This window comes from Cetorhinus maximus, unplaced genomic scaffold (genome assembly GCF_964194155.1).
Source record: "Cetorhinus maximus unplaced genomic scaffold, sCetMax3.hap1.1 HAP1_SCAFFOLD_852, whole genome shotgun sequence".
Classification (NCBI taxonomy): Eukaryota; Metazoa; Chordata; class Chondrichthyes; order Lamniformes; family Cetorhinidae; genus Cetorhinus; species Cetorhinus maximus.
Genome location: NW_027596794.1, coordinates 64034 through 91052, shown reverse-complemented (window position 1 = coordinate 91052; position 27019 = coordinate 64034). Strand labels below are relative to the sequence as shown.

The 27019-nt window shown below is 52.1% G+C and overlaps 1 protein-coding gene across 1 annotated transcript; it reads left to right on the top strand.

Moving 5' to 3' along the window:
• LOC144674891 (uncharacterized) lies at window positions 1-25036 on the top strand. Its single transcript, XM_078536035.1, has 9 exons — window positions 1-141; window positions 1543-2510; window positions 10246-10385; window positions 10432-10769; window positions 16309-16457; window positions 18833-19016; window positions 19796-20002; window positions 22372-23449; window positions 23579-25036. The coding sequence occupies exons 1-9, from the start codon at window positions 1-3 to the stop codon at window positions 23755-23757; spliced, it is 3384 nt and encodes a 1127-aa protein (XP_078392161.1). The 3' UTR covers window positions 23758-25036.
• Window positions 25037-27019: the final 1983 nt, after the last annotated feature.

The following is a 27019-nucleotide window of genomic DNA, read 5'->3' as shown; positions in this document are numbered from 1 at the left end:
ATGGCGATCGTGGCTCGGGCCGGAGGACCCAGAGGTCCTCCGACCAATCGCGGAGTCCGGGGCGGGGAAACACTGGAGTTCCCTCCCCCTGCGAGCTGGGCACTCCCAGGCTTGCTGCAGAAACAGAGGGTGCTGGAGAAAGTCAGCAGGTCTGGCAGTCTCTGTGCAGAGGGGAAAACAGGGGCTAAGGTTTTGGGTCCAACGTTGACTCTTCCTTGGTGCTGAGGAAAAGTAGAAATGGAATGGGTCTTGTGTCAATTTTGTTTGTGTGGCTCTTGGTCCAGAGCAGGCGCAATGGGACAGGCTGCCCTCCTCCTTTTCCCTCAGGTACCGTCCCCATGCTGACCAAGGACCTGCGCTGGACTGGCCCCTGATTCTGCCCCGGCTAAAGCGCTGCAGCGGCTTGGCCGCGGCCGTCTGCGGTGCGGCCGGCCGTGCAGAAATCTCTCTCTGAGCGGCTGCTGTCCACGGCGTCGGAAGGATTTGCCGGCCAACCTGTCTTGGCCCACGTTACGAACGCCCCTCCCTGTAGCCATCGGGTCCTGAAGTAGGACTCTGGCCCGGAGCTTCTGGCCCAGAGACAAGGGGGGGTGGGTGCTCCTCACTTTTTTGGGGATGGACTACATTTCATTGTTAACAAAATGCGGATTTGTTGTGCAGGTTTTAAAAAGAAAAGATAAATTATTTGTGGAATTCGGAGGGGGTGGGGAAACATTAATTGTGATCTGGACTGAACGTTTTAATTTTTGGACGTAGAAACAAGGGGCCAATAGTGGGAATGCCATTGTTGTCGTTACCTGTAGAGGTTTACACCAAGATGGTGGTGGAGGACGAGCAGACAGACTCTTTAAGTGTCTAGGGTGTTGCCAGGACAAGAAAGTTATGAACTGGTGGAGTGTGTCCTAAATTGGGAGTGGGTGGGCGGGGGGGGGGGGCTAATGGGTAGGCTCTCTGAAAGAGGTAGAATACACAGCCAGCGAGGGGGTCAAAGTGGGGTAGGGTCCTGCGGAGAGTATAACCTCAATGAGGAGGGGGGGTGTTGGAATAGGGGTAGGCAGGAAAGAGTCTTAAATTGGAGGGAGGGGGCTGGTTCTCGAGGAAAGGGAAGGGCTGGAGGAAAGTTGCATAGAATTTAGAACGGTCTGTTGTGAATTTCTATCCTGCACTCACAGTGATGAGTTTTGTAAACTTTTGCAGGGTATCAGAAGGGGAGGATTTGCAGACGGGAAACTCAGACCAAAGATAAGGCCACGATTCGCTTGGTTTGTCAGGACCTGAATATCATCGGCCTTTGAATGTGGAAGGAGAAGTGTTTGCCTGTTCTGTCTGTAGGAAAAGGTTTCAAACATCAGTGTGACTGGAAAAGCACCGAGACACACACACATGAGTGAGAGTGTTTCCAGTGCACTGACTGTGGAAAGAGCTTTAACCAGTTACACAGCCTGAAAGAAACATCGCCATTCACAGCAGGGAGAGACCGGACACGTGTTCTCTGTGTATGGACGAGGCTGCAACTGATCTTCCAACCTGGATGGACACAAGGACACCCGCACCATGGAGAAACCGTGGAAATGCGCAGACTGTGGCAAGGGATTTCGTTCACCATCTGCGCTGGAGATTCATCGGCGCAGTCACACCGGGGAGAGGCCGTTCACCTGCTCCGAGTGCGGGAAGGGGTTCAGTGAATCGTCCACCCTGCAGACACACCGGCGGGTTCACACCGGGGAGAGGCCGTTCACCTGCAGCGTGTGCGGAAAGCGATTCGCTTGCTCCTCCCACCAGCTGACGCACCAGCGAGTCCACAACGCGGAGAGGCCGCACGCCTGCTCCGAGTGCGGGAAGGGCTTCAATTACCCCTCCCAGCTGAAAACCCACCGTCGGGTTCACACCGGGGAGAGGCCGTTCAGCTGCCCCGTGTGCGGGAAGGGGTTGACTCGGTTGGCCAGCCTGCAGACGCACCAGTTGGTTCACACGGGGGAGAGACCGTTCGTCTGCCCGGAGTGCGGGAAGGGGTTCAGCAACCCATCCATCCTGCGGAAACACCAGCGGGTTCACACGGGGGAGAGGCCATTCGCCTGCCCCGAGTGCGGGAAGGGATTCACCCAGTCGCAGCACCTGCTGACCCACCAGCGGCTCCACACCGGGGAGAGGCCCTTCGCCTGCTCGGAGTGCGGGAAGGGCTTCAGCGACTCGTCCAGCCTGCGGAAGCACCGGCGGGCCCACACTGGGGAGAGGCCCTTCGCCTGCCCCGAGTGCGGGAAGAGGTTCGCCCAGTCGTACAACCTGCTGACCCACCAGCGGCTCCACACCGGCGAGAGGCCCTTCGCCTGCTCGGAGTGCGGGAAGGGCTTCACCCAGCTGTCCCAGCTGCTGACCCACCGGCGGCTCCACACCGGGGAGAGGCCGTTCGCCTGCCCCGAGTGCGGGAGGGGGTTCAGGGACGCTAGCACCCTGCGGAAGCACCGGCGGCTTCACGGCTCAGCCCTCCGGCCTGCTGAGGCACCGCGGGGGTCGGTGGTCACAGCAGTCAAAGGACCCTGACTTTGGGGGAGCGGGGTGAGGGGGGGGGGTGAGGGGAAGGGGGGTGGGAGTAGCTGCCCACGCTCTGCAGAACTGGTGGTCCAGCAGTGCACTCGGCGCTGAGGAGAGACTGTTCGGCTGCCTGACAAGGTTGGGAACAGCATTCAAGCTGTTGATGCACCGGCTGGTTCACACTGAGGAGAGATCGTCCCACTGTGTGGGAAGGGGATTCACTTAAGTCACAAACTCTGGGCTGCTGTACCCACGAGTTCACAAGTGATCACAGGGCTGGACGCATTGGTCAATTAAGCTGGAAACAGTCTGCCCTGCCCTCTTTTACCAATTGGATACCTGATCTTATGCAGAATCTTAAACTTGAGAAAACAAAGTACGCTATAATAGGCTCCACTGATGGATTTTATGTAGCTTGGCGACATCTCCGAATTATTTTGAGGAACTACAGCTCTCTACTTTCATGTAGCTGACTCTAACTAGGCTGCATATGTCACATGACTGGGGAGGGTTTATTTTACACGGATGAGAACAGAAAACGCTGGACAAACTCAGCAGGTCTGGCAGCCACATCTGTGGAGGGGGGGAAACAGAGTTAACATTTCGAGTCCATTTATGACTCGAGAGTCACGCGGACCCGAAACGTTGACCCTGTTTTTCTTTCCACAGATGTGGCTGCCAGGACTGCTGAGTCTGTCCGGCGTTTTCAGTTTTTATTTCAAATTTCCAGCATCCGCAGAATTTTGCTTTTATCTTAAGTGATTCCAGGGGTTGGATTCTGCTGTTATTGCTGCTGTCAATCACATCCAGGACTGAACCAGGTTCATTCTGACAGTTGGAGTCTGTTTTTGCTGATGTCAATAATCCCAGTAACTGGGCCGGAGATTAATATTCTGGATATGTTAAATAAATCAGATGTGTTTAAACAATGAATGTGTCAGGTCCTTGTCTCTAAGATAGGGCGAGAGCAGAGATATGACTCATTGCCAATATGGTGCACCTCTATGAGGCTGTAATAAAAGCCTGTGGGATCCTTGTCTTTCTTAATGGGGGCACAGAACACGAAAGTAAGGACTTTATGGTGAATCTTCGTAAAGCTGCAGTTCATCCTCAGCTGGGCTATTGCGCCTCCAATTCTGGGGACCACGCTTTGGGAAGGTTGCGAAGGGATTAGAGAGAGTGCAGAAAAGATTGACGGGAATGGTTCCAGGGTTCACACTGGTGAAGCCAGAGCTGGAGTATTGTGTGCAGTTCTGGTCACCACATTACAGGAAGGACATAATAGCGCTGGAGAGAGTGCAGAGGAGGTTTACAACGATGTTGCCGGGGTTAGAAAAGTGTAGCTATGAGGAGAGATTGGATAGGTTGGGCTTATTTTCCTTAGAACGAAGAAGGCTGAGAGGTGACTTGATTGAGGTGCACAAAATTATGAGGGGAAGAGATAGAGTGGACAGGATAAAGTTGTTTCCCTTGGTGGAGAATTCCAGAACCAGGGGACATAGATTCAAGTTAAGTGGCAGAAGGTGTAGGGGGGACATGAGGAAGAACTTTTTTACGCAGAGGGTAGTGGGTGTCTACTATTTTGCTGCCTAAGTTGGTGGTAGAGGCAGAAACTTTAAACTCTTTTAAAAAGTACCTGGATCTGCACCTTAAGTGCTGTAAGCTGCAGGGCTATGGGCCGGGTGCAGGAAGGTGGGATTAGAAAGGGCACCTGGGTGTCCTCAGGCTGGCATGGACAAGATGGGCCGAATGGCCTCCTTCTGTGCTGTAACTTTTCTATGGTTCTATGGATGAGGAACTTTGGTTACGTGGATAGATTGGAAAAGCTGGGGCTGTTCTCGGAGAAGAGAAGATTTGGAGGAGATGTGACAGAGGTGTCCGGATAGAGTACGAAACACAAGAAAGAGGAGAAGGATTAGACCACACGGCCTGTTGAACCTGCTCCGCCATTCAATAAGATCGTGGCTGATCTCGGGCTTCAACTCCGCTTTCCCGTCTGCTCCCCATATCCCTTAATCTCCACCCTCCCCACCACCGAGAGACCAGAACTCTGTCTTATCCCAGCCTTAAACGTGTTCAACGGTGGAGCATCCGCAACCCCCTGGGGTGGAGAATTCCAAAGATTCACATCCTTTTCGAAGGTTCGCTAGGCTGATGCCGGGGATGGCAGGACTCGTAAGAGGAGAGATTGGTTTGACTGGGCCTGTATTCACTAGAGTTTAGAAGGATGAGAGGGGATCTGGTTGAAACGTATAAAATCCTAACAGGGCTGGACAGACTGGATGCAGGGAGGATGTTTCCCCTGGCTGGAGAGTCTGGACCTTGGGTCCACAGTCTCAGGATACAGTTCAGGCCATTTAGGACTGAGACGAGGAAAAATGTCTTCACTCAGAGGGAGGTCAACCTGTGGAATTCACTGCCACAGAAGGCTGCGGAGGCCGGGTCACTGAGTATTTTCAAGAAAGAAATTGATCATTTTTTGGATGTTAGGGGCATGGAGAGAAAGCGGGAATATGGTGTTGAGATAGAGGATCAGTCATGATCATACTGAATGGCGGAGCAGGCTCAAAGGGCCGAATGGCCCACTCCTGCTCCTAGTTTCTACGTTTCTCTGGGTAGAGAATTCCAAAGGTTCATGTCCCTTTGTGTGAAGTAATTTCCCCTCATCTCAGTCCTAAATGATTGACCCCTTGTCCTGTGAGTGAGCCTCAGTGTTTTACATTCCCCAACCAGCGAAAACAACCTCTCAGCATTTACACTATCAAGACCCTTCACAGTCTTGTACGTTTCAATGAGATTCCCCCCCCTCATTCTTCTGAACTCCAGAGAATATAAGCTAGATTTACTCAGCCTCTCATCATAGGACAACTCCCTCATCACAGGGACCCATCTAGTGAACCTTCACTGTACCACCTCTAATGCAAGTATATCCTTCCTTAAATATGGAGACCAAAACTGCACACTGTATTCCAGATGCGGTCTCACCAAAATCCTATACAATTGTAGCAAGACTTCTCTTATTCCTGGACTCCAGTCCCCTTGCACTGAAGGCAAACATGCTATTTGCCTTCCGAATTGCTTGCTGGACCTGCATGGTAACTTTGTGTTCCTTGTGGTTGGCTTTCTTATTGTTTATCGAAGGATGTGAACACGTTGGAGAGAGGTGTAGAAGAGGTTTACGAGAATGGTTCCAGGGATGAGACACTTCAGTTATGAGGAAAGATTGGAGACCGTTGGGGCTGTTTTCTTTGGCGAGGAGGAGGCTGAGAGGAGTCTTGATAGAAATTCTCAAAATAATGAGGGGCCTGGACAGAGTAGACCGGGAGAAACTGTTCCCGCTCGTAAACGGATCGAGATCCAGAGGGCACAGTTTTCGAGTGTTTTGCAAAAGCAACAAACGCGAGGTGAGAAAAAAATTCTTCACACAGCGAGTGGTTCGGGTCTGGAATGCACTGCCTGGAAGTGTGGCGGAGGCAGGTTCAATCGAGGCATTCAAGAGGGCATTGGGTGATTATCTAAATAGAAACAACGTGCAGGGTTACGGGGAAAAAGCAGGAGATCGGCACGAAGTTAAAATCCTCAGAGAGCCGGTGCAGACAAGATGGGCCGAATGGCCTCCTTCTGCACCATAACAATTCTGTGATTCTTTATGAGCAGTCTCAAGTCTCTCTGAACATAAACATTCATAAGGTTCCTGCCTTTTAAAAACATTCTGCTTTTCTGTTCTTACTGCCAAAGTGAATAACCTCACACTTCCTCACATTATACACCATCCGCCATCTTGTTGCACACTCATTTAACCTGTCCATATCTCTTTGCAGTCAGTGCCCTCCTCGCAGTTTACCTTTCCACCTAGCTTTGCTTTATCAGCAAACGTGGATATGTTACTCTCTGTCTATTCATGTAAGGCATTGACACAGATTGTAATTTGCTGAGGCCCAGCCCTGGTCCATGTGGCTTTCCACTAGGCACAGCCTGCCAACTTGAGAGTTCCCTGGATATGCCCAATCTTTGCTTCCTGCCTCTTAACTGAACCTCTGCCTATGCCAATGTGTTACCCCCACAACTCCATGCGCTCTTATCTTGGCCCATTAATTTTTGTGCGGCACTTTACTGAATGCCATTTGGAAATCCTGGTGTACCGCATCTACTGGTTCCCCTTTACCTATCCTGCTAAGGTACAGCCTCAAAAATCTTGCATAGATCTGTCAGGCCCTTTCATAAAACCATTTTGATTTTAACCGTACTCCGTATGAGTAGGTAGAAAATGTTCCCATTAGATTGAGAAGCAAAGGACACCAATTTAAGGTGATTAAGGGCAAACCTCTTTTACGCAGCCAGCGTTCAGGTTCTGGAACGCACTGACTGAGAGTGCAGTGGCAGCAGATTCAGTCGTGCTTTTCAAGAGGGAATCAGACAGTTGCCTCAAGGGAACATATTTGCGGGGCTAAGAGGTAAAAGGCATGGCAGGAGGTGGGGGGGAAAGTAGAATTGGTCTTGGAGTGTGTTGGCAAGGTCTCCATGGAGAAAATGTTGAGGAAACTCCCCTGTGTGTTTGGGGGGGGGGGGGGGGGGGGGGGGTTTGTGCAGAGTGAGAATGAAATCCCTGGGAGTCAATGATTATCCCTCCCGGGCACTGGGACCAAAGTTGGGAACCATAAGCCCCGCCCACTCATTGTTTCCCTGCTTCAAGATGGCGGCGGCTGCGCATGCACCATGACCCACCCGGCCGCCTTCCTCTCACCCCAAAGATGGCGGCCGGTTGCCATGGTAACGCTGGCCGCCGGCCTCGGGACCGGTTGTCTGCCGGCGCTGCGGAGGGAGGGAGGGGGTGGTTTATAAAGAGAGCGTTACATTAAACCTTTTAAATGGAAGGATCTCCTCCCTTATCCCCCCAAAAAGTGCTCGCTGACCGGCTGAGCGGTTCCCGTCCTTCGCCTCGGCCTCTGGGTCTCTCCCCTCCGGCTCCATTTCCTCGTCCTCCACTCGGCGATTGGGCGGAACCGAACTTGTTGACGGTACGAAGACGTGCAGATGATTGACGAAGATTTGAGCCAATGGTATTCAGCTGACAGCCCGGAGGACCCGTCGGTCCTCCGACCAATCACAGAGGGTGGAAGGCTGGACTCCACCTCCCCCCCCCCCCACCCCCCGGGTTGACACCGTCACGAGCATGAGTGATAAAGCTCTGGACCAATGATGATCGGCCATTCAACCCCTCCGAATAACGTGCAGGCCCTTCAACCAATCACAGAGGGTGGGAGGCGGGACTTGTGCTGACATGCGCCCCGCGAGCTGGGCTTTCTTTCTGCAGAAGGTCCCAGTAAAGAGCTGCAATGGGAGGGGTAGATGATGGGTCATATCTGGTTTCAGTATCAACCAAAGGCAGATTTGCTTAGGATGGAAAGAAAATTAAAGAACCAATTTGTTAGAATTTGCAGGGAAAGTGCATTGTGATTTGCACCCAAACGTTTTGATATGTGTGAGTTACAATGAGTGAGGGCTCCTGGTGGGAAAAACTATTTTTATTATGCCTGGAAATCTGTGCAGAGACAGTGGTAGAGGTTTGGGGCAGAGTCCTGAAGTTTTGGGGTGGTGCAAAGAAGGCAGGGTGGTCAAGAATGGGTGGGCTGTGTCCTAAATGGGGAGCAATGGGCAGCCTCCCACCAAAGTGCCCAAGTGATGGGGGTCATAAGACATAGGAGCAGAAATTAGGCCATTCGGTCCATCGAGTCTGCTCCGCCATTCAATCATGGCTGATAAGTTTCTCAACCCCATTCTCCCGCCTTCTCCCCGTAACCTTTGATCCCCTTACCAATCAATAACCTATCTATCTTAGTCTTAAATACACTCAATGACCTGGCTTCCACAGCCTTCCGTGGCAATGAATTCCATAGATTCACCACTCTCTGGCTAAAGAAGTTTCTCCTCATCTCTGTTCTAAAAGGTCTTGCCTTTACTCTGAGGCTGTGCCCTCGGGTCCTAGTCTCTCCTACTAATGGAAACATCTTCCCCACGTCCACTCTATCCAGGCCTTTCAGTATTCTGTAAGTTTCAATCAGATCTCCCCTCATCCTTCTAAATTCCATCGAGTATAGACCCAGAGTCCTCAAACATTCCTCATATGTTAAGCCTTTCATTCCTGGGATCGTTCTCGTGAACCTCCTCTGGACCCTCTCCAGGGCCAGCACATCGTTCCTGAGATACGGGGCCCAAAATTGCTCACAATATTATAAATGTGATCTGACCAGAGCCTTATAAAGCCTCAGCAGCACATCCCTGCTTTTATATTCTAGTCCTCTCGAAATAAATGCCAACATTGCATTTGCCTTCCTAACTACCGATTCAACCTGCAAGTTAACCTTAAGAGAATCCTGTCCCTTTGCACTCCAGATTTCTGAATCCTCTCCCCATTTAGAAAATAGTCTATGCCTCTATTCTTCCTACCAAAGTGCATGACCTCACACTTACCCACGTTTTATTCCATCTGCCACTTCTTTGCCCATTCTCCTAACCTGTCCAAATCCTTCTGCAGCCTCCCCACCTCCTCAATACTACCTGTCCCTCCACCTATCTTTGTATCATCTGCAAACTTAGCCAGGATGCCCTCAGTTCCTTCATCTAGATCATTAATGTATGAAGTGAAAAGTTGTGGTACCAACACTGACCCTTGCGGAACTCCACTAGTCACCGGCCGCCATCCTGAGAAGGACCCCCTTATCCCCACTCTCTGCCTCCTGCCAGACAGCCAATCTTCTATCCATGCTGGTCAGAGTCAGGGTCAGAGTGAAGGAGGGTCCTGTAATGGAGGGGGTTGGGAGTAGGGTAGAGAGGGTGAGCGTCCCAAATTGAGCGGGCAGGGGGTGGCTCCAGGAGGGCAGAAAGGTTGGGGGGTGTTACAAAGAAACAGGGATTGTCTGTTGGGAATCTCTATCCTGTACTTTACAGTGATGACTTTTACAAACTCCTTTTACAGGCTCATCAGAGGGCAGGATTTGCAGACGGGAAACTCCAAGCAAACACCGGACCAAGAACTGACAGAGAGTCCCTGGATTCATCAGGACCTCGAGAGCCTTGATGTTTGGATGTGGAAAGAGATATGTTTGTCTGTTCCCGTCTGTGGGAAGAGATTTTGAATATCAGTGTGACTGGGAAAGTACCGAGACACAGACACACCCGAGTGAGAGTGTTTCCAGTGCACTGAGTGTGGAAAGACCTTTCACCAGCTACACAGCCTGAAAAAGCCATCTCACCATTCACAGCGGGGGGGAGACTGGACACATTTTCTGTCTGTGGACGAGGCTTCAATTAGCCATCCAACCTGGAGAGGCAGACGGTCACCAGCACCATGGGGAGACCGTGGAAATGTGGCGACTGCGGCAGCACCAGCGGGTTCACACCCTGGAGAGGCCATTCATCTGCTCGGAGTGTGGGAAGGGATTCACAGACTCATCCAACCTGCTGTCACGCCAGCGGGTTCACACTGAGAAGTCGTTCGCCTGCTCCGAGCGTGGCCAGGGGTTCACTCAGCTATCCAGGCTGCTGGCCCACCAAGGAATGCACACCGGGGAGAGGCCGTTCACCTGCTCTGCGCGCGGGAAGGGATTCACTCGAGTTGCGAACCTGTTGAGACACCGGCGGGTTCACACCGGGGAGAGGCCGTTCGCCTGCTCCGCGTGTGGGAAAGGATTTACCCTGTTATCCAACCTGCAGACGCACCGGCGACTTCACTCCCGGGGAGAGGCCGTTCGCCTGCTCCGCGTGTGGGAAGGGGTTCGCTTGTTCGTCCAGCCTGCTGACCCACCAGCGGCGCAGCCACACCGACGAGAGACCTTACAAATGCACCGACTGCGGCCGTGGCTTCAAACGCCCTGATAACCTGATGCTCACGCTGAGGAGAGGCCGCACAGCCGCTCCCGCTGCCCCCCAAAAGGTTCAAAGCGTCGTCGGACCTGCTGAAACACTGGCGGGTTCACACTCGGGAGAGGCCATTCAGCTGCTCTGAGTGTGGGAAGGGATTTACCCTGTTATCCACACTGCTGAGGTACCGGCCAGTTCACAGCGGAGAGAGACCGTTCACCTGCTCCGAATGTGAGAAGGGATTTACTCGGTCATTCTACCTGCTGACACACCAGCGAGTTCACACCGGGGACTGGCTGATCTGCTCTGAATGTGGGAAGAGATTCACTCGGTTGTGTGACCTACTGGCACACCAGCCAGTTCCCACCGGGGGAGAGGCCGTTCACCTGCTCCAAGTGTGGGAAGGGATTCACCCAGCTCTCCAAGCTGCTGAGGCACCGGTGAGCCCACAGGTGATTCCGGGGGGGTTTGGACTCTGCTGTTATTTCTCCGTCAGTCACGCCCGGGGACCGGACCACGTCCATTCTGACAGCCGGGGTCTGTTTCTGTTGACGTTCTTCAGTCCAGTGATTGAGCTGGAGATGAATATTCTGGATACATTCCATAAATCTTCTACGTTTAAACAATCAGCGCGCCAGGTCCTTGTTGTCTCTAAGATAAGACGAGAGCTTAGGTCTGACTCGTTGCCAGGACAGTGCACCTTTTATGAGGCTGTTATTAAAAAGCCTGTGGGACCCTTGACTTTAGCCACGGAGGCTTTTGCTTTTGGCTTCTCCCGTTTTACCGGTGGTCACCATAATTATGTACAGACGTACGAATCAGGGGGAGGCCATTTGGCCCCTCGAGCCTGCTGCGCCATTTGATAAACTCGTGGCTGTCACAGAATCTTTCCGGTGCGGAAGGAGGCCCTTCGGCCCATCGGGTCTGTGCTGGCTCTCTGAAAGAGCGTTCTGCCTCCCCCCTGCTCCTATTCCTTATCCCCGTGAACCTTGCACGTTCTCTCTCTTTTTCAGGCAGCAATTCCAATTCCCTCTGGAACGCCTGGGTCGGATCCGTCCCTCCACCGGCCTCTCGGGAAGCCCGTTCCGGACTCCAGCCACCCCGATCTGATTGCCGCCTCGACATCACTTTCACGCCGACTCCCCCCCCCCCCCCCACTTCGACTCCCTTGTCCATCAAGAACCTGTCGAATTCGGCCTCCGAAATATTGGAAGGCCCGGCCTCTGCTCCTCCCTGGGGAAGAGAACTCCACAGACTCATCTCCCTCTCGAGAAAATCCCAGAATCACACAGCGCTGGAGAGGCCCTTCGGCCCATCGAGTCTGCACCGACACGTGAGAAACACCTGACCTACCTACCTAATCCCATTTACCAGCATTTGGCCCATAGCCTTGAATGTTATGACGTGCCAAGTGCTCATCCAGGTACTTTTTAAAGGATGTGAGGCAACCCGCCTCCACCACCCTCCCAGGCAGTGCATTCCAGACCGTCACCACCCTCTGGGTAAAAAAGTTTTTCCTCTCAGCCCCTCTAAACCTCCTGCCCCTCACCTTGAACTTGTGCCCCCTCAAGACTGACCCTTCAACTAAGGGGAACAGCTGCTCCCTATCCACCCTGTCCATGCCTCTCATAATCTTGTACATCTCGATCAGGTCACCCCTCAGTCTTCTCTGCTCCAACGAAAACAACCCAAGTCTATCTCCGCCTCTCCGTCTTAAATGGGAGACCCCCTCGTTTTTAAACTGTGTCCCCCCTACCCCAGGTCCAGTCTCTCCCGCAGGGGGATCCCGTCCCCTCGGCATCCAGCCCATCAGGTCGACTCAGGGACTGTGTTTGGCCGATTGTGGGTGATTGTTCTGCTCCACCTCCTCCTGTCAGTCCCCCATAACTCTTCTGGCCTGCTGCATTTCAGTCCTCTCCTCACTGAATCTTTCCAGCTGGGCTCAGGCCTTCCTAGTCCCCTCCTGCCGAGCAGCCCAGAATCCATCGCTTGCCTCACCACATTCCCCCTCTCTCTCTCTCTTTCTCCCTCCGCAGCAGATGATCAGACCATTCCAATCTCTTCCCCTGCTGCTTTCCCTTCGACGCTCCCGCAGTCATCAATGAAGCCTCCCCCCTGACCTCAGTCCCCGATGTACCGGTTCCCTGGTCTCGTAGATACTTTACGATCTGTCCACCGCATTTCTTCCGATTACTCCAGCAACTCGGTGGAGTAGGGGGGGTGGGTGGGGGCGGGGAGCGGGTCTCTCTATTAAATGATGTGGAAAATGGCAGCAAAAGCAACAGGATTTTCTCTGTGGTCTCGAATATCGTGTGCAGTTCTGGTCTCCCTATTTAAGGAAGGATGTGAAAGAGTTGGAGGTGGTTCAGAGGAGGTTCACTAGGTTGATACCTGGAATGAACGGGTTGTCTTATGAGTAAAGGTTGGACAGACTGGGGTTTAGAACATACAAAATAGGAACAGGAGTGGACCATTCGGCCCCTCAAGCCTGCTCCGCCAGTCAATAAGATCACGGCTGATCTATTTGTGTTTCGATGTCCACATTCCCATCTCACCCCCGATAACCTTTGATTCCCCGGCCTAACAAGAATCAATCTATCTCCGCCTTAAAAGTACTCAGTGACCTTGACTCCACCTCCACCTCCTAAGGCAGAGAATTCCAAAGTCGCACAAGCCTCTGAGAGAAAATATTTCTCCTCGTCTCTGTCCTAAAAGGGCGACCCCCTAATTTTAAACCAGTGCCCCCTAGTTCTGGACTCACCCACAAGAGGAAACATCCTTTCCACGTCCCCCTTGTCGAGAACGTTCAGGGTCTTGTTCACTTCAATCAAATCACCCCTCATTCTTCTAAACTCCAGTGGAAACAAGCCCAGTCCGTCCAACCTTTCCTCACAAGACAACCCACTCATTCCAGGTATCAACATAGTAAACCTCCTCTGAACCACCTCCAACACATTCACATCCTTAAATAAGGAGACCAGAACTGCACACAGTACTCGAGATGCGGTTTCACCAATGCCCTTTATAACTGAACGATAACATCCTTACTTTTATGTTCAGTCTCTCTTGTAATAAAGGATAACATTGCATGAGCCTTCTTCATTACTTGCTGTACCTGCATACTAACTTTTTGTGACTCATGTACTAGAATACCCAGATCCCTCTGCACCTCAGAATTATGCAGCTGTTCTCCAGTTAAGTAATACTCTGTTTTTTTATTCTTCCTGCCAAATTCTCATTCACAAGAGTGAGAGCTGACTTGATTGAAGTATGCAAGATCCTGAATGGCCCCTCCCCAACTCTTTCACTCCACAAACTCACTCCGCAGCCCCTCCCCAAATCCCTCACTCCACAAACTCACTCCGCAGCCCCTACCCCAACTCCTTCACTCCACAAACTCACTCCGCAGCCCCTCCCCAACTCTTTCACTCCACAAACTCACTCCGCAGCCCCTCCCCAACTCTTTCACTCCACAAACACACTCCGCAGCCCCTCCCCCAAAACCCTCACTCCACAAACTCACACCGCAGCCCCTTCCCCCAACTCCTTCACTCCACAAACTCACACCGCAGACCCTCCCCCAACTCCTTCACTCCGCAAACTCACACCGCAGCCCCTCCCCCAACTCCTTCACTCCACAAACTCACTCCGCAGCCCTCCCCCAAATCCCTCACTCCACAAACTCACTCCGCAGCCCCTACCCCAACTCTATCACTCCACAAACTCACTCCGCAGCCCCTCCCCCAACTCCTTCACTCTGCAGCCCCTCCCCAACTCTTTCACTCCACAAATACACTCCACAGCCCCTCCCCAACTCCTTCACTCCACAAACTCACTCCAAAGCCCCTCCCCCAAAACCCTCACTCCACAAACTCACACCGCAGCCCTCCCCCAACTCCTTCACTCCACAAATTCATACAGCAGCCCCTCCCCCAAATCCCTCACTCCGCAAACTCACTCCGCAGCCCCTCCCCCAACTCCTTCACTCCACAAACTCACTCCGCAGCCCCTCCCCCAACTCCTTCACTCCACAAACCCACACCGCAGCCCCTCCCCCAACTCCTTCACTCCGCAAACTCACTCCACAGCCCCTCCCCCAACTCCTTCACTCCACAAACTCACTCCGCAGACCCTCCCCAACTCCTTCACTCCACAAACTCACTCCGCAGCCCCTCCCCCAACTCCTTCACTCCGCAAACTCACTCCACAGCCCTCCCCCAACTGCTTCACTCCGTAAACTCACTCCGCAGCCCCTCGCCCAACTCCTTCACTCCACAAACTCACTCCGCAGCCCCTCCCCCAACTCCTTCATTCCACAAACTCACTCCGCAGCCCCTCCCCCAACTCCTTCACTCCTCAAACCACCAATCAGCAGCCTCCCTCCCCAAATCGCTCCCCCTCACGCACTCACTCAGCTGCCCCTCCCTCCCCCCACTCACTCAGTCGCGCCTGCTTCCCCCGCCCCTGATCCTGCTTAACCCATACCCCACCAGCCTCCAAGCCTCAGGCCACATTTCTCATCCCAAAGCTCTCTCCCCTTTTGGCTCAGGGCCTTGTGCCTCACTGCCCCTTGTGGCCAAGAATGGACGCTGCTCCACCCCATCTCAACACCCCTCCCCTCCCCGATCAAACCCCCCCCACCACCAACTCAGCCCCATTGAGGGATGTGACTCAGCCAAGCCCCCCAACCCTACCACTACCACCCCCAAATCTGGGATTCAGAAATCAGAGCCCACTCCACACACCCCAACACCTCCCCCCGCCCCACCCCACCAGCACGCGATCCTGTCCACTGTGCTCCGCACCCCCCCCCCCACCCCCCCCCCCCCCCCCCCCGCCGAACGCCCGCTGAACCCTACCAGCTTTGGCAAGGGAGCTCTCTCTTTCAGAGTGGCAAGGGACACAGTGATTCATTCACCCTCCGGACCCACCAGCGAGTTCACACCGGGGAGAGGCCGTTCACCCGCTCCGAGTGTGGGAAGGGGTTCGGTCGTTCAGTGTAATTTGTTTCCAAATTGAAGATTTTAGCAAGTGCAACATTCCGGACCATGACATGGGGGATTTTTGAACCCAAGGTTAACACCGATGTAAAGTTAGTCATTGCATTGATTCCAGCCACAGGACCCCTGAATTAAGGACAAAGGTCAGAGTGCCTCTTATTGCGGAATAACAGAATGTTTACAGCACAGACGTCCAGCCCATCATGTCCAGGCCAGCTCTTCTCCACAGCCGCACCCTTTCCCCGTAGCCTTGCAAATATTTTCCCTTCCTGGTCATGACCCCACTCCCTCCTGTGGGACTCGACTGAACTTGTCAGCACCACCGCCGCACTCTCGGGCAGTGCACCTGCGCTTCTGTGATCTCTCCACGTAACTGCAGTTCCTCACCCCCCGGGACCATCCTCGTGAATCTATCCTGCGCCCTCTCCGACGCCTTCACGCCCGCCCCGGAGTGTGCGTACAAACAGAAGTTACAAGGTCGGCTGTAAGACGAGGCGGGGTGGTCTTCCCAGCAGTGGCTGCCTGAGAAATAAGGGGCAAGTGGTGTTTGCGGGGGCGCAGGTCAGAACGTAAAATTCGCAGACCGGCCCTTAAAATACAGGGCGGGGATGTTCGCCCCTGTGGGGGGCGGGGTAAGGGTCCTGAGGGGAGTGTGAGGCAGCGAGTCAGTGAAGAGGAGAGGGGTGGGGGGTGTGTTGGGTTAGGGTAGGGCAGGACCTACCTTTCAAACTGGGGTGGTGGGGGCGGAGTCAAGGGGTGGGGGCAGGTTTCCAAAGAGCGGAAGGGTTGGGCGAACATTAAACAGGGGGTGAGAATCACGCCTCTCAAAGCTGGAGTTTTCTTTTACGCGATGGAAGGATTCGGCATGATCTGGACATGCAGGTGCCAACCTGGGATTCTTTTTTTTTACAAACAGGTTCACCTTGGACCTGTCAACGAGCGGGGCCCCTTCCAAGAAATGGCCCGACCTGTGTGGCTACTTGAGAAGGAGTTGTCTGCTCGCGTTGAACTGCAAAGCGCCTTCATTCATGAAAAGCTGGGAGACAGGAAAAAAAAGGCAGTCGCGTGGGAGAGAGGGGGAAAAAAAACTCAGGTTGCGAACCTGCTTGTTTTGATTTTAGTCTCGTCGGAGAATAAGCTGAGGGAGCGAGGCTACCTTGGCTGGCTCATCGCTCCCTCGACCTTGCCTGAAATTGTGTGCGGCTATCGACTCTCGCCTGAGTGTAACCGGCCTGTATTCTGACCTGCGAAGCTGAGGCCAGTGGTGAGGATGTCCAGGAGAGAGCTCTGGGCCGACAGCATCGAGATCCTGTGGACGTTATCCTTTATCTTATAATGCCCATCCTCCAAAGCCCATCTCTACAGAGAGAGAGAGAGAGAGAGTCTCTATCTGTTTGTCCTTTATTTCTCTGTGTGAGTGTCTGTGTGCGCGCAAGGGGAATTCCTGAGGAAGAGATGGATAATTATATTTTCCGATTATAATTGTGTGTCAACCAGTACTTGCAACATGTTAAAGGAAAGTTTTGTTTTAAAACAAATGAATCATTCTGAGTTTTTTAAAAGAGGTCTGATCAGAGTCTCTTTTCTTCTGGGGTACTGGAGGTAGCGGTACACGATTGGCCATTTTGGTGAGAAAATAAAACATTTAAATTAATGGCTAAGGTAAAAGCAAAATACTGCGGATGCTGGAAATCTGAAACAGAAATAGCTGGAAAAGCTCAGCAGGTCTGGGAGCATCTGCAGAGAGGGACACAGTTAACGTTTCATACGTCATACAGACTCGAAACGTTAACTGTGTTCCTCTCCGCGGATGTTGTCAGACCTGCTGAGTTTTTCCAGCTATTTTTGTGTTTGGTTTAAATTAACGGTATGGCCTGTGGAGCAGTGGGGCTGGATCATTCATGCGCTCCTCCCATCTGGCCGGAACAATGGAAACTAGGATTGTCTGTTGTGAATGTCTATCCCACAATTACAGTGACGACGTTTGGAAACTTGTGCAGGGTGTCAGAAGGGGAGGATTTGCAAACAGGAATCTCAGACCAAAGATTAGGCCAAGAACTGTCAAGAGCCAATCGATTCCTCAGGACCTGAAAATCATCGGCTGTTGAAGAAGAAATGTTTGTCCTTGGGAATATGGGGTTTCGAACATCAGGGGGACTGGAAAAGGAGTGACACGCACGCACCCGAGTGAGAGTGTTTCCAGTGCACTGACTGTGGAAAGAGCTTTAACCAGTTACACAGCCTGAAAAAAACATCTCATCATTCACAGTGAGGAGAGACTGTACACGTGTTCTGTGCGTGGTCAAGGCTTCAACTGATCATCCCACCTGGAGAGTCACAAGGACACCTGCACCATGGAGAAACCGTGGAAATGTGGGGACTGTGGGAAGGGGATTCAGTTCCCATCTACGCTGGAAACTCGTCGATGCATTCACACTGGGGAGAGGCCGTTCACCTGCTCCGTGTGTGGCAAGGGATACAGTCATTCATCCCACCCTGTGGACACACCAGCGAGTTCACACCGGGGAGAGATTGTTCACCTGCTCTGGGTGTGGGAAGGGATTCACTCAGTCATCCAACCTGCTGAGACACCAGCAAGTTCACAAGTGATTCCAGAGCTTGGATTCTGCTGTTATTGCTGCTGTTAATCACATCCAGGACTGAACCATGTTCATTCTGACGTTTGGGGTCTGTTTCTGCTGATGTTAATACATCCAAGGACTGATCTAGAGATTAATATTCTGGATATGTTAAATAAATTACCGGTTTTTAACCAATCAGTGTGTCAAGTCCCTGTTGTCTCTAAGGTCAGACGAGAGCTTATATACGACTCATTGCCAGTACGGTGCACCTTATTGAGGCTGTAATAAAAGCCTGTGGGATCCTTGACTTTATTGATGGAGGCACAGAACACGAAAGCAAGGACGTTATGGTGAACCTTCGTAAAGCTGCAGTTCAGCCTCAGCTGGGCTATTGCGTCTCCAATTCTGGGGAGCACACTCTGGGGAGGGTGTGAAAGCATTAGGAGGGTGCAGGATTCACGAGGATGGTTCCAGGGATGAGGAACTTCAGTTACGTGGATAGATCGCAGAAGCGCGACGCACTGCCTGAGATTGTGGTGGTGACAAGTTCAGTCGAGGCCTACAGGAGGGAGTGGGGGAATTACCAGAAAGGAAAATATTTGTAAGGCTACGGGGAAAGGGTGCGGGAGTGGAGAAGAGCTGGCCTGGACACGACGGGCTGGATGTCTGTGCTGCAAACATTCTGTCATTCCGCAATAAGAGGCACTCTGACCTTTGTCCTTAATTCAGGGTCTTGTGACTGAAATCAATTGTCAATTGGAAATGTTCAAGATTAGAAACGGGAGATGCTGGAAATACTGGGGTCTGTTGGGAGAAAGACACCGGAGTTAACATTTCAGGTTTGCCTCCCTTCGTCAGAAGTGGAAACTTTTCCGGACTGAGATTGAGGGGTGTTGAGGGGTATGAATTGTGTCAAAGCACAGATCAGCTGCAGTCTAACCGAAAGGCAGGAGAGGAGCCGAATGGCTTCGGAGAGACTCGGGGTGTGCTGGCACAAGGCATGCAGGAGGTTGGCATGCAGGCCCGGCAAGAAATTCGGAAGGTGAGTTGGCCTTCAGTGCAAGGGGGTGGCAGGACAATAATGAAGAAGTCTTGCTTCAGTTGAACAGGGTTTTGGTGAGCCCACACGTGGACTACTGTGCACAGTTTTTGGTCTCCACCTTTCAGCAAGGGTTTACCTGTGGGAGGTACGATTGGGAAATTTGCAGGTGACACAAAAATCGGCAGCGTCGTTGACAGTGACAATCGGTAGCTGTTGTTCTCCAGGGTGATATCAATGGTTTGGTTAAGTGAGCGGAAATGTGGTGAATGGAATTCAATGCAGAGAAGTGTGAGGTAATGTCTTTGGTGGGGGGGATGTGGGGGCAGGTGGGCGGGCGGCGGGGGGAGGTGGCAAACCAAGCAAAGGAATACTCAGTAAATGGGAGGATGGTGAGAGGGGTTGAGGAAGTGAGAGACCTAGGAGTGCATGTCCACAGATCCCTGAAGGCAGCAGGACAAGGTGGTAAAAGAAAGCACGTGGAATGCTGTCCTTTATTGGACAGAGATATTGAACACAAAAGCAGGGACGAAACGGTGCATAAAACACCGGTTAGGCCACAACTGGAATTTTTTGTGTGCAGTCTCGTCACCACGTTACAAGGAAGGACATCATTGCTCTGGAGAGAGCACACAGCAGACTTACAGGCGTATTGCCGGGGCTGGAAAATTGCAGCTTTGAGGAGAGATTGGGCAGGCAGGTGTTGTTTCCCTTAGAACAGAGGAAGCTGAGGGCGGGGTGGGGGGCGACCTGATTGAGTGTTTCTTCAGTCCGTTCTGCAGTTTTACTTGGAGCTGGTGTACTTGGTCGCCGCCTACGTCCCTGCCGACACGGCGTGCTTGGCCAGCTCCCCGGGCAGCAGCAGCGGGCGCACGGCGGGCTGGATCTCCCGGGGAGCTTATGGCACTGCGCTTGTTATAACGGGCCGGGCGGGAAGCTCGAAAATATCCTTCGCCATCGAGTTCCTGATGCTCATGGCCTTGGGGGAGGTGCTGGTGTTGGGGTAAACCTGCTTCGTCACTTGGTAGATGTAGGTGGAGTAACTCTCCCTCCTCAACCTCCACCACTTCTTCCCGCCCTTTGCTGGCTGTTTCTTTAAGGCTTTCTTGGCTCCCTTCTTGGGAGCTGGTTTCTTCTCATCAACCATCTTCAACTTCTACAAAATTATGAGGGGCCTGGATAGGGTAGGCAGGCAAGACTTGTTTCCCCCCACCCCCCGAGCAGAGATGTCAGTTACCAGGCGGCATAGATTGATGGTGGAAAGATTAGAGGGGACGTGAGGAAAAACCCTCTCAGCCAGAGGGTGGTGGGCGTCTGGACTTCGCTGCCTATATTGGTGGTCGAAGCTGGAACGCTCAACTTATTTAAAATACCTGGATCTGCAGCTGAAGAGCTTAAAGCTACAAGGCTACGGACCAGGTGCTGAAAAGTGGGATTAAAAATAAACAGGGAGCTTCTTTTTTCCTCTCTTTATGGCCAGCGCAGACAAGATGGGCAGAATGGCCTCTTTCTGCGCCATAACTTTTCTGTGGTTCTATTTAAGACTGGGACAGACGGACTTTTGATCTCTCGGGGAATTAAGGGATATAGAGAGCAGGCAGGAGAGTGGAGTTGAAGCCCAAGATCCGTCATGATCGTATTGAATGGTGGAGCGGACTCGACAGGCCGTGTGGTCTACCCTTAATCCTTGGGTTGGTGCCCCATTAAATTGTAATAACAGCACATCCAGGGCAGGAAAGAGGGAACATGTTGTTGAGGAAGCTCCCCTGTGTGTGTGTGTGTGTTTGGGGGGGGTGGGTTTTGTGCAGAGTGAGAATGAAATCCCTGGGAGTCAATGATTGTCCCTCCCGGGCACTGGGACTAAAGTTGGGAACCAGAAACCCCGCCCACTCATTCTTTCCCCTGCCACAAGATGGCTGCGGCGCATGCGCCCTCACCCACCCGGCTGCCTTCCTCTCAACCCCAAATGGCGGCCGGTTACCATGGTAACGCTGAACATCCGCCGGCACAGCTGCGGGTTGGTTTATACAGAGAGTGTTAAATTAGTGCTTTTAAATTAGAGGATCTCCTCCCTTGTCCGCCAAAGGTGCTCGCTGACTGGCTGAGCTGTTTCCGCCATTGTAGCTTTGCTCCGGCTCCACTTGCCCCTCTGCCATCCTCCCCCAAGCGCTGGGACAGGACTTGTGGACGTCACGATGACGTGCTTGATGATTGACTTGGATGTGGACCAATGGCGAGCGGTGCTGGGGCCGGAGGACTAGGCGGTCCTCCAACCAATCACGGTGGGCGGTGGCCGAGCTTCCGCCTCCGCCTCCGCCTCGCGCGAGTCCGGGATGATTGACGGAGATACGGAAGAATGGAGAGCGGGGTTCGTCCCGGAGGACCCAATCACAGAGGTCAGAGGCTGGGCCTCCCCCTCCAATTCGCCCAGCCTGGATGATGGACGGGGCTCTGGACCAATGGAAAGCGGGGTCGCTCCCGGAGGACCAAGCGATCCTCCAACCAATCACAGAGGGCGGGGGCTGAACTCCCCACCCTGCTAGTTGGGCGCTCCCAAGCTTGGAATGTGTCTCCTTTGTGCAGTGGGTTCCAGTTAGTCAGGAGGTGCAATTGGGATGTTGTGTTTGTCTTAACAAATTGCAAATTAGTTTACAATTTACAAAAATAATGTTGAATTACTTTTTAGAATTCGTACAGAAAATTAATGGTGATTTGGACCAAACATTTTGTCCTTTGTAAGGGAATTGACAAGGGTTCAATGGTTGGAATATTATGGGTAATATTTCTAGGTGTTTAAGATGGTGGTGGAGGATGATGGGCAGACTGCTCAAGCTGGTGTAAGGGCAGTATGGCAAAGAATGAGTCAGCTGGTTCCTAAATTTGGGGCAACGAGCCGTCTCCCAAAGAGGAAGAGGGAACATGTGCCCAGTGAGGGGCTGACAGAGTGGTCGGGCTCCCGAGGAGAGGGCAAGGCATGACCTCAAGAAAGAGGAGCGGTGGTGTCGGTGGGGGGGCTTGTCGGAGTGCGGTAGGGCAGGACAGCATCCTAAATTGGGAGGAAGGGACCGGTTCCCAAAGAGCACAAGGGTCGGAGGAATTCTGCATAGAAGTTTGAATTCTCTGCTGTATATTTCAATCCCGTACTGACTTTTGTAAACTCCTTTTACAGGACGTCAGATTTGCAGACGGAAAACTAAAACCAACAAATCACATGAAGAACTGGCAGAGTCACTCCAATCATCAAGACCTGCATGTAATTGGCCCTTGAATGCGGAAGGAGAAATGTTAGTGCATGGGAAAAGATTTCAAGCATCAGTGTGACTGGAAAAGCAACGAGGCACCCACACCCGAGTGAGAGTGTTCCGGTCAACGGACTGTGGAAAGAGTTTCAACCAGTTACTCAGACTTGAAAAGAAATCGCACCCTTCACAGTGTGGGGGTAATCATACACGTGTTCTGTCTGTGGACGAGGCTTCAACTGATTTGTCCCAACCTGGAGAGGCACAAGGACACTCGCAGCACAGAGAAACGCTTTAAGTGTGGAGACTGCGGGAAGGGATTCAATTACCCCTCCCTGCTGGAAAATCATCGACGCACTCACACTGGGGAGAAACCGTGGAAATGTGGGGACTGCGGGAAGGGATTCAATTACCCCTTCCTGCTGGAAAATCATCAACGCACTCACACTGGAGACAAACCGTGGAAATGTGAGGACTGCGGGAAGGGGTTCAATTACCCGTCCCTGCTGGAAAATCATCGGCGCACTCACACAGGAGAGAAACCGTGGAAATGTGAGGACTGCGGGAAGGGGTTCAATTACCCGTCCCTGCTGGAAAATCATCGGCGCATCCACTCCAGGGAGAATCCATTGACCTGCCACATGTGCGAGAAGAGATTCACTCGGCTAGCCAGCCTGCAGAAACACCAGCGGGTTCACACGGGGGAGAAGCCGTACGCCTGCCCTGACTGCGGGAAGGGATTCAGTGATTCATCCATCCTGCGGAGGCACCAGCGAGTTCACAACAGCGAGAGGCCGTTCGCCTGCAGCAGCTGCGGCAAGGCCTTCAGGGACTCCTCCACTCTGCTGAGACACCAGCGCGTTCACACCGGGGAGAGGCCGTTCCGCTGCTCCGAGTGTGGGAAGGCGTTCACTCAGTTGTCCAACCTGAGGACGCACCAACGGGCACACACCGGGGAGAGGCCGTTCGCCTGCCCCGAGTGCGGGAAGGGGTTCACTCAGTTATCTCACCTGCAGACTCACCAGCGCATCCACACCCGTGAGAGGCCGTACACCTGCTCCATGTGCGGGAAGGGATTCAGCGATTCGTCCGCCCTGCAGGAGCACCGGCGAGTTCACACCAGGGAGCGGCCGTTCACCTGCCCCGTGTGCGAGGAGGCGTTCACCTGCTCATCCAACCTGCTGAGGCATCAAAGCCGTCACACCGATTAGAGACTGTGGGAGCTCGCTGTAAAAATTTTCATTCCCACCGAGGAGAGGCGGTTCTGCTGTTGTTGCTGCGTGAAGAGGTTTAGGGAACCGTTGAATCCGCTGAGGCACCAGCGAGTTCACACCGGGGAGAGGCCGTTCACCTGCACCGTGTGTGGGAAGGGATTCACTCAGTCGTCCAACCTGATAACGCACACGCGACATCACACTGGAGAAAGGCCATTCACCTGCTCCGTGTGTGGGAAGGAATTCGCTCAGTCGTCCAGCCTGCTGAGCCACCAGCGGGTTCATAAATGATCACAGGGGTTGGATTCTGCTGTTATTGCTGCTGTTAATCACATCCAGGACTGAACCAGGTTCTTTCTGACACTTGGGGTCTGTTTCTGCTGATGTTAATGATCCCTGTAACTGGGCTGGAGTTTAATTTTCTGGATACGTTAAATAAATAAGCTGTGTTTAAATAAATAATTGTGTCAAGTCCTTTACTAAGATAGGACCAGAGCTTATATATGACTCATTGCCAATACGGCGCACCTTTATGAGGCTGTAGTAAAAGCCTGTGGGATCTTTGTCACCCAGCCTGCTGAGACATCAGCGACTACAGGGGTTGGATTCTGCTGTTATTGCTGCTGTTAATCACATCCAGGACTGAACCATGTTCATTTTGACAGCTAGGGTCTATTTCTTCTGAGGCCAATCATCCCCGTGACCGCGCTGGAGATTGATATTCTGGATATGATAAATAAATCAGCTGCGTTTAAAACAAAAATCAATGTGCCAAGTGCTTGTTGTCTCTTAAGATAAAAAAAGAGTTTTTATATGACTCATTGCCAGTACGGCTATTAAGTTTATTATAAGAGCAGGCCGTATCGTTGGGTTTATTATTGAAGGCGTGGAGCACAGAACAAGGAAGTTGCAGTGACATTAAAAACAGAAAATGCAGGAAAAACTCAGCAGATCTGGCAGCACCTGTGGGGAGAGAAACAGAACTAACGTTTCGAGTCCGTATGAGTCGTCTTCAGGGCTAAAGAGAAGTGGAAATGTGATGGATTTTACACTATTTAAGAGGAGGTGGAGCAGGTAGAGGAAAATAGAAGGCCAGGGGTAGGTGGGAGCTCAGGAGAGATTTAACAAAGATGTCATGGACACAGGACAAAGGGAGTGTAAATGGTAGTGTTAAAGACTAAAGAAGGTGCTGATGGTGGCGTAAAGGTAAGATAGCAGAATATGCTAATAGCAGAAGTCATGGTGAACCTTTGCAAAGCTGCAGTTCATCCTCAGCTGGGGTGTTGCATCCACTTCTGGGGGCCACACTTTGGGAAGAATGTGAAGGCATTAGGGAGGATGCAGAAAAGATGCATGAGTGGGAAGGGATTCACTCAGTCGTCCAGCCTGCTGAGGCATCAGTGAGTTCAGAAGTGATCACAGGGGTTGGATTCTGGTGTTATTGCTGCTGTCAATCACATCCAGGACTGAACCAGGTTCATTCTGAAATTGGGGTCTGTTTCTGCTGATGTTAATGATCCCTGTAACTGGGCTGGAGTTTAATTTTCTGGATATGTTAAATAAATTAGATGTGTTTAAAAAAATCATTGCGTCAAGTCCTTGTCTAAGATAGGACCAGAGCTTATATACGACTCATTGCCAATACAGTGCACCTTTATGAGGCTGTAATAAAAGTGGGATCCTTGTCTTTATTAACGGAGGCACAGAACATGAAAGCAAGGACGTTATGGTGAATCTTCCTAAAGCTCCAGTTCATCCTCAGCTGAGGTATTGTATCCAATTCTGGGGGGCTACACTTTGGGAAGGAAATGAAGGCATTAGAGAAGGTGCGGAAAAGATTCAAGAGACTGGTTCCAAGTATAATGAACTTCAGTTACGTAGATAGATTGGAGAAGCAGTGGACTCTTCGCAGAATCTTTATGGTGCAGAAGGAAGCCATTCAGCCCATTGAGTCTGCACTGGCTCTCTGAAAGAGCATCCCACCAAGTCCCACTCCCCTGCCTTATCCCCGTAACCTTGCACGTTCTCTCTTTTCAGGTAGCGATCCGATTCCCTTTTGAATACCTCGATCGAACCTGTCTCCACCACCCTCTCAGGAAGCTCTGCTGTTGTTGCAGAGGAGAAAATTGTGAGGAGGTTTGATGAAGGTATTCAAAATCATGGGGGGGTCTGGACGGAGCAGATGGAGGCAAAATGTTCCCATTGGTGGAAGGCTGGAGAAGCAAGGGGGGAAAGCGATTTAAGAGGGTTGGCAAATGAAGCCAGGGAGAAATTAGGAAAATTCTTTTTATGCAGCGAGGGCTTAGGATCCAGGATGCACGGGCTGAGGTTGTGGCGGAGGCAGGTTCAATACAGGCTTCCAAGGGGGAGGGAGCCTGGAGAGAAAGCATTTGCGGGGGTATGGGGAAAAGGTGGGGGGAGTAGAGCTGGTCTTGGGGAATGGCAGCATGGATACGATGGGCCAAATGTCCATGCTGTCACCATTCTTTTGCTCTATAATAAGAGGCATTGATTTTTTTTTAGACCGTAAGATGTAGGAGCAGACTTAGGCCATTCGGCCCATTGACTCTGCTCCTTCTTTCAATGAGATCGTGGCTGATCTGATAATCCTCAATGACACTTTCCTGCCTTTTCCCCAGAACCCACAATTCCCTGACTGTTTAAAAATCTGTCTATCTCAGCCTTTTGAGGAGGTGGTGGTGTAGTGGTATTGTTGCTGGACTAGTAATCCAGAGACTCAAGGCAATGCTCTGGGTTTGAATCCCACTGCAGCAAATGGGGAAATTTGAATTCAATAAAAATCTGGAATTAACAGTCTAATGATGACCATGAAACCGTTGTCGATTTTTGTAAAAACCCATCTGGTTCACTAATGTCCTTTAGGGAAGGAAATCTGCCCGTCCTTACCCGGTCTGGCCTACACGTGACTCTTAACCGCCCTCTGAAATGGCCGAGCACTCAGTTATATCAAACCGCTACAAAGTCACAAGAAAGGAATGAAACCGGACGGACCACCCGGAAACAACAATGGCACTAACAGCCCTGTCAACCCTGCAAAGTCCTCCTTACTAACATCTGGGGGCTAGTGTCAAAATTGGGAGAGCTGTCCCACAGACTAGCCAAGCAACAGCCTGACTCAGACAACCCAGGCTCCACCATCACCATCCCGGGGTATGTCCTGTCCCACCGGCAGGACAGGCCCAGAAGAGGTGGTGGCACAGTGGTAAACAGTCAGGAGGAAGCTACTCTGGGAGTCCTCAACATCGACTCTGGACCCCATGGAGTCTGATGGCATCAGGTCAAACATGGGCAAGGAAACCTCCTGCTGATTACCCTGTACCGCCCTCCCTCAGCTGATGAATCAGTCAGTGCTCCTCCATGTTGAACACCATTTAGAGGAAGGACTGAGGGTGGCAAGGGCGCAGAATGTACTCTGGGTAGGGGACTTCAATGTCCATCACCAAGAGTGGCTCGGTAGCACCACGACTGACCAAGATGGCCAAGTACTAAATGACATAGCTGCTAGACTGGGTCTGCGGCAGGTGGTGAGGGA